At 31.3% G+C, this 12984-nt stretch overlaps 1 protein-coding gene across 1 annotated transcript in view; it reads right to left on the reverse strand.

Moving 5' to 3' along the window:
• Positions 1 to 10278, reverse strand: part of LOC124539811 (neuropeptide F receptor) — an 83104-nt gene extending 72826 nt beyond the window's left edge. Inside the window, exon 1 of the mRNA XM_047117168.1 lies at positions 9905 to 10278. Coding sequence (XP_046973124.1) covers positions 9905 to 9925 — 21 coding nt within the window. The 5' untranslated portion in view covers positions 9926 to 10278. The remainder of the gene's footprint in view (positions 1 to 9904) is intronic.
• Positions 10279 to 12984: the final 2706 nt, after the last annotated feature.

A 12984-nucleotide genomic window follows, 5' to 3' on the forward strand; every position in this document is an offset into this window, starting at 1 on the left:
TTCGCGCAAACGTGCCCTAAAATGTACTGTGTAATTTTTTATTCATTTACAACGTCCACGGATTCAAAGTAGCCAGTGCCGTTTTTACATTGTATTGTAATACATTTTGGCGTTTTGGATATTATTTTATTAATTAGAAGATCTTCGCTAGACTGTGTAATATCTACAGTCGTAGGTTTCGCTGCCTTAATCAAAATTGGTCGGAGTGACATTATTTTTACAGTATTTTCATATTGGTAGTTAGCAAAAATAAAAATAAAAACCTTAGTTATTGCATCATCTAAACAATAAATTACGTTATTTTAAAAGATAAAACTTCAAACGTCAAAATTCTCTATCTAAGCGCAGTCAGAGGTGATTATTACAAGCAAACATAGGCAAATATGATAATCGATTATCTACTTTATCTTTTATCTTTTCAAACATAATGTTATACTTTATTGTAGTTGTAAGTTATCCTCTATCTATTTTCTTATTTCGACATACATTTGTTTATCTTATCGAAGAAAATGTAATGATTACGATAACATTTCATAAATCTTATAAATTCAAGCTAATTTAGACCTTATGTCCTCCTAAATATTTCAAATACAGATATATAATATAATTTTCATCTCTACTAACAGTCGCAAAATGGAAAAGTTGTTTCTGAATTAATTGATTGAATCCGATTATTACCAGATTGAACTACTTATTTCAATTTATATAATAAATTAAACTTTCCCAAAAAAAGATTGATTGAAAAATTGACCGTCCGTTGATACAGTGGCACATATTTCAACTAAATATTTCATTATTAAATTTAGTCACCTAAAGTTTTCTATACATACAATTTTGTAATTCCGGCTTCAATTTTACGATGAATGTTTAATTGATGCATAAGATTGTTAGAGACCAGATGACAGATGATAGGTTGAAAAACTTCAAATGGTGGTCGAACCATCCACCACCATCGAAAAAAAAAAGACAAATTTTACAAACACATTTGTAAAAATTACGAATCATTTTCATCATCATTCAAACTATGGGCTACAAAATGAAATTATAATTTTATAGAACAGAAATTGAACAACTGTCGATTTAGTTGTTACTGTTAAGCGTCAATTAAATATATAAATTAAGGTGTAACGTACACCACAAGTTACCACTTAACAAGTTAAACTCACATTTCCCTAGAAATTAGTTCACTAGGTCCACTTTACCTTACACCGTAATAGCAGTTCAAAGCTATTAAGTAGTTAACAAAATCAAAGTGAGAATTATTATTCAATATAGAAGCATTATGAAAATTTTGATTGACAATTTAAAAATAAATTTTGTTATTTTTTTTCAATTAGACGACACAAACAATACCCCAATTATAAATCAAGAAAAAAATACAAAAAATCTGAGTTTCTTTGTTTGTTCGAGCGCGTTTATAGGATAGATACATAGATATAGGATTAAACTTAGATTTTCCATTTATTGAGGAACTGGGAAGTAATATCTTGCCTGGATAAGACCTAAATGACCATGACACCTCCCTTATTAAAATGAAGAAGATTTGAAGGATGGAATATATTTAAGAAACAATATATGAAGTTGACATTTTAAAGTTTTTCAAAGTTTTCCCAGTTTACTGAAGGCGTGACTTCTAATCAAAAGGTCAATAGCCAAGTTGTGCCGCCCTAGGCTACAATCTAAATCCGACCGTGTTGAGAAAGGTCCAACATCACGGTTTGATTCAAGGAAGCAGAGCATGTATAAAGCGGATGAAACCGGGCGAAATAGCTAGTAAATTATATTATAATAAAAAAATATACAAAACATAAATTGTTAACTTAACATGAACAAAATAACTTATGAAGTATTATTACTTTGTTAAAAAAATTAATACGTGAGGAAAAGGCTATACAATCTTAGTTAATTAAATAACAAAGTAACTTGGAACGACGTTTAAGTACTAAGCCTTACCCATTACTCTCAGAAATAGCCTGTTAAATATTTTACTTTGATATTTAATTGTCTCGTTAACCTTTTATTTGAATATACATTAGACGATTTATGAACAACGAGCGCTTTAAGCGCTGTAAGTGTCATTTCGTAGCTTCAGTTTTTGAACATTAATTAGCAATTAAAATATAATAGTGTCCTCAAGATTGGTGGTGCATTTTTCGTATGATAAATGGTGTAAGCTGGGCCAATTGCACGACCTTTTACTACCTATTACCTATGGCATAAAACAGGAAACTTTTTGGTTTAAAATATAAAAGAGTTTATCACAGCAACCACTTACAAAGAGAACACACAGAAACCAGAGACAAAACCGCAAAACGAGGCGATAGCTGAAGATAATAATTTTATGAAATACACAATCATCTGGAATCATTTGTCCCCATTCAGCTTTCGAGGTTTCAAGGTTAAAATAAAATCACAGATTCTTTTGTCAGCATTATATTGATTGTTAGAAATATCAAATGAAGTTGACCTTGAGCCGACATTAGAAAACTATTCTGATATCAATGTTCATCAGAATATAATATAAAGACAAAAAAATTTAAACGTTATCAAAATATTCCAGCCAGTTCGATATTTAAAATTAAGACAAAAATGTTGGAAAAACTAACGATTGTCACAGCTTTATTACAATTCAAATCCAAAAGATTCTTATTACATCTTTGACTACTAATAAAGAAAATAATAAATGTTTCAAGTTTAAAAAAAAGTCTGCCTCAGCTGCGCGAGTAATAACAGTCTACAAAGTTGGTTTCCAGCAAGAAATTTCAATTAAAATACATCTTGTAACGTCAAGATCTATCTACTGTAATATTCATGCTGTGTAATATATTTTAATTAATTATATCTAATGACGTAATTAACAAAGTGATTATCGAATATTCCCACTACGTTTGACCATCTGGTATGGTTGTGACGTAGGTATTGTGACGTGTGTATTACCTAATAGATAAGGATCAGTATCGTAGATCTATTGTATAGAACTAAATACCATAAAGGAATTCTGGCGCTCGTGCCAGTTGTATTCAGTAGAAGTAAGTCATTAGTTTATGGGCTAGAATATAAAGCTATAGAACTTGAAGTCATGTATTTCAATCTTGGGTGAGGACATAAAAACAATGAGTTCATAATCAAAATACAATACTAGAAATATGGTATTGTTACGCCTTGGTACTTGAACTTTCTCATATTTTCTTACGTTGAATTAAAATAAAAAAGGGAAAATCTAATGAGAATAGGTGACTTTGTATGCACTTGCATACACTAATATCTTCTGGCTGATGACTATTTAGAATAATGATTGTGACCAGAATTCATTCAAAACTCTCTTGTATTAAAATTGGCTAAAACGGGAAAATCTCTACTTGAAAATTTATTTTTGGTGCAGTGTGTTCATCTATGCACACTGCCCACTTTTAAACCGAAACTATTCATTACCTGATATATAATCATATATTTAACACATGATTATTATTTAAAAATAATAGCGCTATAAATACCACAGTAAGCCATAAGCCTCGTTTTCCAAAAACTCAATAAAAATATAAAATCCATATTCTGTTTTGATGAGGTGCTTGGTCAACGAATTCGTGCCAACTTTGATTAAAACAAAGTAAGTTTTAGCTTGCCATTTACTTTTAAACTTGGCAGTATTTTGTACTGGAAGCACGAATCCTATTAAAATTAGTAACAATTGCCAAAAGTTCTGAAAACTATTAGAAAATGTCACATATTTTGTTAAGATTAAGCAAATTTAATTAAACCTTATAAACATTGTTAAGAAAATTTAATTGAAATTATATTTTCTACATAAAAAATGGAACAGTATCAGAGGTTATTATTTTTTTATTATTATATATGTGGAAGTATTTTTCTCTAATTTTTTACTTGATAGCAGGGCTTCGTACAAGGCCGCCTGGGTAAGTGCCACCCGCTCATCAGATATTCTACCTCTAAACAACAGTGCGCAGTATTGTTGTGTTCGGGTTTGAAGGGTGAATGAGCCAGTGTAACTACAGGCACAAAGGACATAGCATCTTAGTTCCCAAGGTTGGTGGCGCAATGACGATGTAAGGAATAGTTAATATTTCTTACAGCGTCATTTTCTATGGGTGATGGTGACCACTTACCATCATGTGGCCCATATACTGGTCCGCCAACCTATTCCATAAAAAAAATTACAACGACAAGAAACTTCTCAACCGACCACTTCATCTACGTATAAGATATTATGGTGATGATATTCTTCATAAGACAGATAATTTCTTGTCACAAATGAATGAAAAAAGTGACATTCCAAAATTGAAAAAATATTCTCTTTGATTCCAAATTGGTGAATGGCTAAGATATGATGCACATGTAATCGTAAGGCTTTATACCTCGATAAACCATTTGATTAGATTACGATTTCACACTGGAAGTCAGATAAGACACTTTTTGCTAGGTAGGCGCTACTTTTTTTTTCGCTGGAAGAACGCATTACGGGTTTTCCCCGCATGATACCGCCAGCGCTGGAGTCGCCGAAATAACGACTAAAAAACCAGCGGTATTCAACTCCATCTTTGGGGGGGGGGGGCGTAACGGGATCTCTTGCACATACTATCGTGACGTCCTGACGGTAGGCTCGCCTCTGCGGGGAACCAATTCCTAGGGGTTTCTTAGGGTATAGAGACCCCTAGTGATAGGCGCTATTTTACTCTTTCTACCTGAATTCAAATTCTGAGTATCAATAGAAAAGTGCAGACTAGATATGACATTGCCATGCCATTTTTTCCCGTGTTTCGCCGGCTCGTATTGCCATTCCCTCAGATTATAAGGGTAAGGGAATAGAGAGCGCGATTAGTGTATACTGTATATTAGACTAGTTTTCACCCGCTTCATCGCTCGAATTTAATGGGCTGGTTGTCAGGTATTACTCGCAAAATATATTCATAAATGATAGCCGATGTATTTTGTAATGTAAGCTTCGATTACAGTATTTTAAGGTTATATAACAATTTGCAAATAAAACACTTACAGTATTAGTCTTCGTTGAAAATAATCATGACAGAAAATAAAAATAAACTTATTATTGTAGATGTTTATATGTTAGAAAGGACGTTTTATTAAAGAAATTATTTGAAAATGATGGGAATAGCGTATTACTTTCTTGTATGTCAGACATAAATGTATATTTATATTAAGCCAATTAATTGATACCAAATATCTTTCTTTATAACTGTTTATTAACTGTATCAATATGCAGTTAAAATTTAAGCTATGATCATATTAAAATTTTATCAAAATCCGTTCAGCAGCTTAGTCATAAAAACACATGTTTAATAACAGACACAATAATATTAAACAAATAATAAACAAGATATCCAAAAAATATATATATCTGTTAAAATATTAGAACATAAATTGGTCAATAACGTCCTATCTTAATGTGCCATTACCTTACCGAATTGCTATTGAAATGTCCCAGACCTGATAATATTACTAAGCTGAATTTTCAGCTACAATATATTGTAGAAAATGTTTAAGTCACCTAAAAATTTTTCAAAGTATAATAAACATTATCATGAGTGCTTTAGAGCCAAGATGGCTAGAACGCGTGCATCTTAACCGATGATTGTGGGTTTAAACCCAGGCAAGTACGACCATGAGCTTAATTTGTGTTTATAATTCATATCGAGCTCGGCGGTGGAGGAAAATCATCGTGAGCATTGGAACAGCGTGGTGGAATATATTCCAAACCTTCTCCTCGAGGGGAGAGGAGGCCTTAGCCCAGCAGTGGGAAATTTACAGGCATTTGTTATTGTTGTTGTATAAATGCTTTTAAAAGCAATTCTAATATAGGTATATTGAAGCTACTTTAATTTAATAAATTACTAACAATTCAGACGAAGGTTGTTGAAATTTACTTAGGACGACACTTTTTAATCTATATTTATCAGAAAGGCATACTTTAGGACTACTGATCATACCTTAACATATTAAAAAAGTGTGAACCGGTTTTTTGTATTAAGTTTAATCCCTTCTATTGTTAAGCTGTTCTGGTCTTTTACAGACCTATCCCTGGTCTCACATCATTGTACATTTGAATCCTGTAAGTTGCTATAGTTTACCCTAATTCCTAATCTATAGAATCTAAGATTGTGTGTCTTGTAAAGTTTAATCAATAGTTGCTTTCACTGGCTATATTAAATCGGATTATAGTGATATTAGTTATTGGTGCTTAAGGATTAATTAGTGGTTCCTAGCCTGACACACCTTCCCAAAGTTCTAACATTATTCATCAAGTGGCTGATTGACAGCAACATTCCTCACTACTCGTATCAAATATGTGCAAATTATGCAACAAATTCCAAGGCACATTTTTACTAAGCAAAAATCTGATTTATGGAATAGTTTGCAGCAATCCTAGCGGACGGTTCACGAAGCAAAGAAACTTAACACAATTTTCTTGCTATTAAGTCTGATATTTTACATTTAATAATTTTATTCAAATTCACCTCGACCTTCAAATGCTTTAATCTACGGTACGTCATAAATATTAAGTTATAATTAAGAGAAAATTAAGTGTAATCATAATCTTGACTGGCTTTTATGTAATACATAGCTTTATTTTTCTATGAACAAAATATGGTGGACGTTTTAGTAGCAATAGCGGAAAATTGTTCGATAACTGACTTAAGATATCCCATTCAAAAAGTAAATCTGGATCTTCAGCTAATGTGTGCTTGTCACCTCGTGGGAAATTTTCAATCGACACTTTCAGGCAGGTTTCCTCACGTTGTTGAGTTTTTTGTTGTTGTTTTTATCGCTGATATATATATATATATATATATATTTATTATAAACACGAATTAAAATTTTGTGGCACTTTCTACTGGGCCATATTGGATTATTTGAATAGTCATTTAAATAAAAGTTATGTAGAATTTAAAAGATATCGAAACAAAAAATATTCGAATTATATTTTAATAGGAATCAAATACAAATCAAATGTATTTTATTAAATTAAACTTTGCAATAAAAACTTTTTGGATCGACAGCATTTCAACCTAACCATCGTTTTTCGGAACCCAAATTGCGGAAGAAAGGGCATTTGCCTTATAAATAACTAGATTTACAATGTTTGTATTCAAATTTATTGTTTGATCAGTCCTTTATTGGAACCCGGTTCCTAACCCAGTAGTTCTTATCCAAGAAGTATTATTTTAATAATAGGATTAATTGACTGATTTTTGCCTTAATATATTATAAAATTTGTTACAAGGTATGTACATATATATACTCATTACATGTAGTATGGGTAATTGGAATGATATATCATTGATGAGCAAAAAATACTTCACTACCGTACCTTGTAACCAAACATCAATATTTTTTGGTATATGGTGTCCATTGTGTGGACGATGGTGTTGTGTTGTGATGAGTGTTATCGAGGCGAGCATACCCAAACCCCTAACATGAACTAATATTATCAATATGAACAAATACATTTATAATGTAAATAATTAAGTTCTTATACGAAATCGGTTTCACTAATATTTAGAACATTTTTATCTGTATTGAACAATTTCAATCACCAATCAGAACGATCGAATAATTGAATTACTATTATTAATCACTTCTCTATTTGATTTATCTCAAGCCATTTCGAAATTACGTCATCGAGTCGTCTGGAGACCCAAGAGTTGGGAACTAGTTCGATCAACTTCCAAGTTAAAGCATACAAAGGGAAAATTGTTTCAGTATTTTGGTCATACCTGAAAAGGTATTCAAATTAGGAAAAGGTACTCAATGTCGTTTATTAACGTAAGAATTAACAACATAAAATGCTTAAATATATATATACAAATATGAACTAAAACTAGTTACTGTGTAACTAGTTTTAGTTCATGTGTGGAATGGTGGCAAGAATTACCCCGTTGAATCGCAATTCCGATCCTCTGGGCAAAAAACGAACCCGCTCTTCCTTAGGTACTCAATTGATTTTCAAAGTATTAAATATTTATATTCTATCGCGGTACACGCCCAAGTGAACCATCAGGCCATAGTTGAAAAAGAGTTTCTACTGAGTTTCTTGCCGGTTCTTCTCGGTAGAATCTACTTTTCGAAACGATGGTAGCTTCACTTAATTGATTTGATTATTAGTCACCATTATCGCACTCGCACAATATCTTCATGAATTATAGCCGATGTATTTTGTTTTTTTTTTTTTTTTTTATGGTATAGGTTGGCGGACGAACATATGGGCCACCTGATGGTAAGTGGTCACCATCGCCCATAGACATTAACGCTGTAAGAATTATTATTTTGTGATGTAAGCTTCGATTATAGTCGTTGTATTTTGCTATTTTAATAACCTACGATTATAGTATTTTAAGGTTATGTTACAACGTGCAAATAAAACTCTTGAAGTATTACTTTTTGTTGAAAATAATCATGACAGAAAATAAAAATAAATAATTTATTATTGTAGGTGAATTGTTGTTAGCGATTGAATATCTGATGATTAGGTAACCAGACTTGGATAAAGGCCTGTAAGTATATGTTTAATATTTTTATGTCTATTCAGGTGAAAAGTTTTTATATTTTTATATTAGTATGATTCTTTTTGCTTTGAGTTCAGAAGTATAGTTAATTGATATTGGATATTGTTGTTTTTTGTTATTGTAAGTAGAAATTCATGTAAAATTTTGAAGTAGATTTTTCGGGTATTTTTTGCTGCTGCAGCTTGTAGATTGATTAAAAAATTGCTTTGTGTAAATTACACACAGTGTATGATATGTATATACATCGTAACTTATACAAATTAAATTATTCTTTATTACATCTATTTACATCATTTATTTACATTTAAATTAACGTAAATATTTATGTAACATTAAATATGAATGACAACAATATATTTTTTGATTAAACACTAAATCAGGTATTGCCTTTATTTGAAAACAAAAGGATCTTTTTGAAAGTTTTAACGCTATGCCATCACGCTGCAAAAGGATGGAGACATATTATGGAAGATAATCACATCTCACCACCAAACAGTACATAACTTTAGCATACGTCAAGATAATGAAAAATCCTTAGTGTTTTCCTGATTTGAACCATCAGCCTATACGTTCGATGCATTTCACTTATGTGAAATGACAACCAAAATGGTCCATTTGGGTTGAAACTCGACGAGATTAGAGGCTATTCCGCCTTTGGCGGAATCGATCAGGATCGTCATTTATCAAGCATTTATTAAGCTTATGCCATATGTTATGAACGGAACCATTTTAGGTTTGTATTAAATAACTAATCTTATACGATAGTTTTATAGTTGTTGTCTTCCAACTTTATATAAAATAATGTAAATTTGGAAGAAATACCGATCACAAAATTTCTTAATATACTTTTCATATAAAGAGAGGTTAATGATAATGATGAATAATGATGCGAGAAATAATAAATAATGTAATAGAATTATTAAATACTAAGGAAACAAAAAAAATGTTTTTTGCGTGACAGTGCTCTTCCATCTAATATATCTTGATTTTTAAAGTTTACCTAAAGTATAATACAACCACAATCATGAAATTCACGAACAAAATTACGGAGAACCGAAAATAAACAGCGCCTATACAAAAACCAGTTAACTGAATCTGGTATACATCTTAATTTTGTTCGAAATTTAAAGGTTACAAAAAAAGTTTATATAACCTTGCTAAGACGTTTTATGCATAACAGACTTTATTCAGCTAGGACAGCTTTGTTTATCGCTAATCTTAAGCCCTTAGGCTAGACTGGACGTATCTTATCAAAACTATTTAACAATTTGACATAAACATATGTAATTTCAAGTTGACAGTGTTTGTTTGAAAAAAAAATAGATAAAATAGAAAAGAGGAATTATTTTAATTTGTAAACTTACCATATCATCATAAAAAGGCATCAGGATGTTCAAAATCCGCTTTAAATGGTAGTAGCATAACGTCCAATTTAAGTTAACACCACTGCAAACAGGCTTGTAATTCCATTTGCCATCGTTATTACGAAAAATACTTTCAAATACACCTATTTTGAGTAATCACAAATTACATTAAAAACAAAACAAAAGTCTTAGATTACACACGTAATAAAATGTCTCTTTATATTAAAAATAAATAAATGGAACGCGTTCGAATTTTAAACGTCTTTTTTTTCGTATGTTCCAATGTAGCGTTGAAGTTTCGAAGTTATAAGAGGTAGGATTAGACGTGCGCTCGGCCTGCCGTCTGAAACACGACTGAGCACTCTCAACTGAAGTTCAGTTTCAGTATTCCTATTACGACTCAGTTCGTTTATGTCTTACATATTCTCATCAATTTATAATGAATTGACTTGAAATCTGCATTATCGCAATCGCGTTGAATTTTATGCGTGTATTTTATATTATTATTGCTTTATTATCTGTAAAGTATTTTGTCATTCATATTAATATTATTATGTATCTGTTTCATTGTTTCAATAATTTTAAGTATTTTATTATTATATTAAAAGAAATGTACCTTTAGTAATTAACGATTTTTGAGAAGCAGTGATTGGTGCACGATGTTTTTTATAAGTGCTGTAAATTATATTTAAACAAACATAAACAGCTTAGAAACTTTTAATACGGTTCTTATAATAATCATTGAGAGCTGAGATAGCCCAGTGGTTAGAATGCGTGCATCTTAACTGATGATTGCGGTTTCAAACCCAGGCAATACCCACTATATATTTATAATTCATCTCGTGCTCGGCGGTGAAGGAAAACATCGCGAGGAAATCCTGCATCTGTCTAATTTCATTCTGCCACATGTGCATTCCACCAACCCGCATTGGAACAGCGTGGTGGAATATGTTCCAAACCCTCTTCTTAACGGAAGAGGAGGCGTTATCCCAGCAGTGGGAAATTTACAGGCTGTTACTTTACATTTTTTACTTTTTCAATAATCATAACGTATACATGAATTTAAATAAATCTATGGCTTAAAGAGTATTTCAAATATTTTAAAATTAAATAATTGAATTTTTTTGTTAATCGAACGTCGTGTTTTGTTTGAGCTAATTTTTTTAAATTTAAATAACGCCAATGCAATGTTCAGTTTCAAACTCGTATATTAATTTCAAAATATTAAAAATTCATATTTCGAACGTTGTTAGTACGCTGTCAACTGAAATGTGTATTCTATTTTTAAATTATATTCTCCTTTAACGTTCAACGTGTGATAGGACAAAGTAAGCAATAACTAATATCATGCTAAAATTTGACGTAGTAGTGTGTAATGGCCTGTGAACTTAGCAAAATTTAATTCGGAATATGAAGGTCTTCTCACAATGTATTCCATTACTGCGGAGCATGAGATGAATTATAAACACAACTTTGTTTCGAGTGTGCGATCTTTGGTTAAAGTCACGCCATGGGCCATATTAAGAGATTTATCTTTTATACGAATTATTTATAAAAATAGATGGAAAGAAAGATGAGGCCGGTCTTAGCAGATAATTCATAAGCTAAAGAGGTTTATATTTGGATATATTAAATTCTTAATTCGAAATACATTAGCTAATATTTCGATTCTAGATAGTGCTTAACAATTTAATTATTTTAGGTATACTAAGAATAGTTATTTGATACAGCTCTCAATTTCCAAGACTTGATGTCATATCTTTTATTTGGTGCTGGTTATAATAGGCGTAATTCTTTCGAGACTTTTGAGCCACATTTCAGTTTCATAATCGAAAAGGACGACAAACATGACTATACTGTCTGAATAGATGATTGAGGCTGTTAAACAAAAGAAAATCATTATCTCTTGAATGCTAATGTATGATAAATGTAACAAACGTTATTAAAATATATTTTTAGTTCTTAATCGAATAAAAACTTTTTGCAATACAAATATTATACAGTCTTAAAGTAATATATCAATCGGTTCGTACGTCCAAGGTTTTATTCCAATATATGGATTGGAAATTTGATACGGGGCAGACAGCTTAACCTCAAAACGATGTAGACACAGGAACACAATTTTAAACTACATGATATGGATTTAGAAGGACTTTACATTTATCCATACATTATATAAGAGACAGATACGATCACTATTATTAATATTGTATATAACGTTTTGAAATTAGAAATGCCAAGATGACAATTACAGCAATCACTTCTCGTGTAGATATAACGATTGAGAATTCAGAAGCCTATAATATTGTAGATTGTTATTGGTTTTATTTTGTCTACATGATTTTGTTAATTATTTTCCAGATCTGAAACATCACACATCACATCATCAGCCCGTTTTTGTCCACCGCTGGATATAGGCCTCTCCGACTGAAATCAGATCTGAAAAATTCACTTGAATAAAAAAAAGGTGCATTTTAGTGTAGTGAGTAATCAGGGTTACTAGCAGTAAGTGTTCCGAAGAAATAATAATGAAACTGCTTTTGAAGGAATATTTCCGAAAATCTCTCAACGAATTTTGGACCAAACACGCTATGCCTGTTCCATGTGCGTGAGAACTATTCCAATCGTTATCCCCAATCTTCATTCTCCTCTATGATGATACAAGTAAGTCGAGTATTTTATTACTTCGCTACAAAAAATTGCTCAGAATATTTAAAAATAGAACTAAATTCAAATAACAGGCACATCAGAAATCGATGACCATTATGATAACATAACGAAATTTCCGAACTAACTTTGGGATATACCCTTGAGTCGTCTTACAAGTTTGACATTAGATTTAACGAGTGCCAAAAATCGTGCCAATTTTGTTACTTTATTAACTTAAAGAGTTAGGTCAGGTTGCGAGCAGGATTATCTTAAACTACCGACACATTTTGTTACCGAATTACAGTTTGCTGAAACATTGCGTTGTTGGTCTAGAGGTCCTGAGTTTATACACCAAGTTAGGTCATTAAAAAAGTTATTGGTTATATCTGTTTCTATACATACTATTTTTAATACTATTACAGTCTGAAATC

Source organism: Vanessa cardui, chromosome 23, assembly GCF_905220365.1.
Source record: "Vanessa cardui chromosome 23, ilVanCard2.1, whole genome shotgun sequence".
In the NCBI taxonomy this organism is placed as follows: domain Eukaryota; kingdom Metazoa; phylum Arthropoda; class Insecta; order Lepidoptera; family Nymphalidae; genus Vanessa; species Vanessa cardui.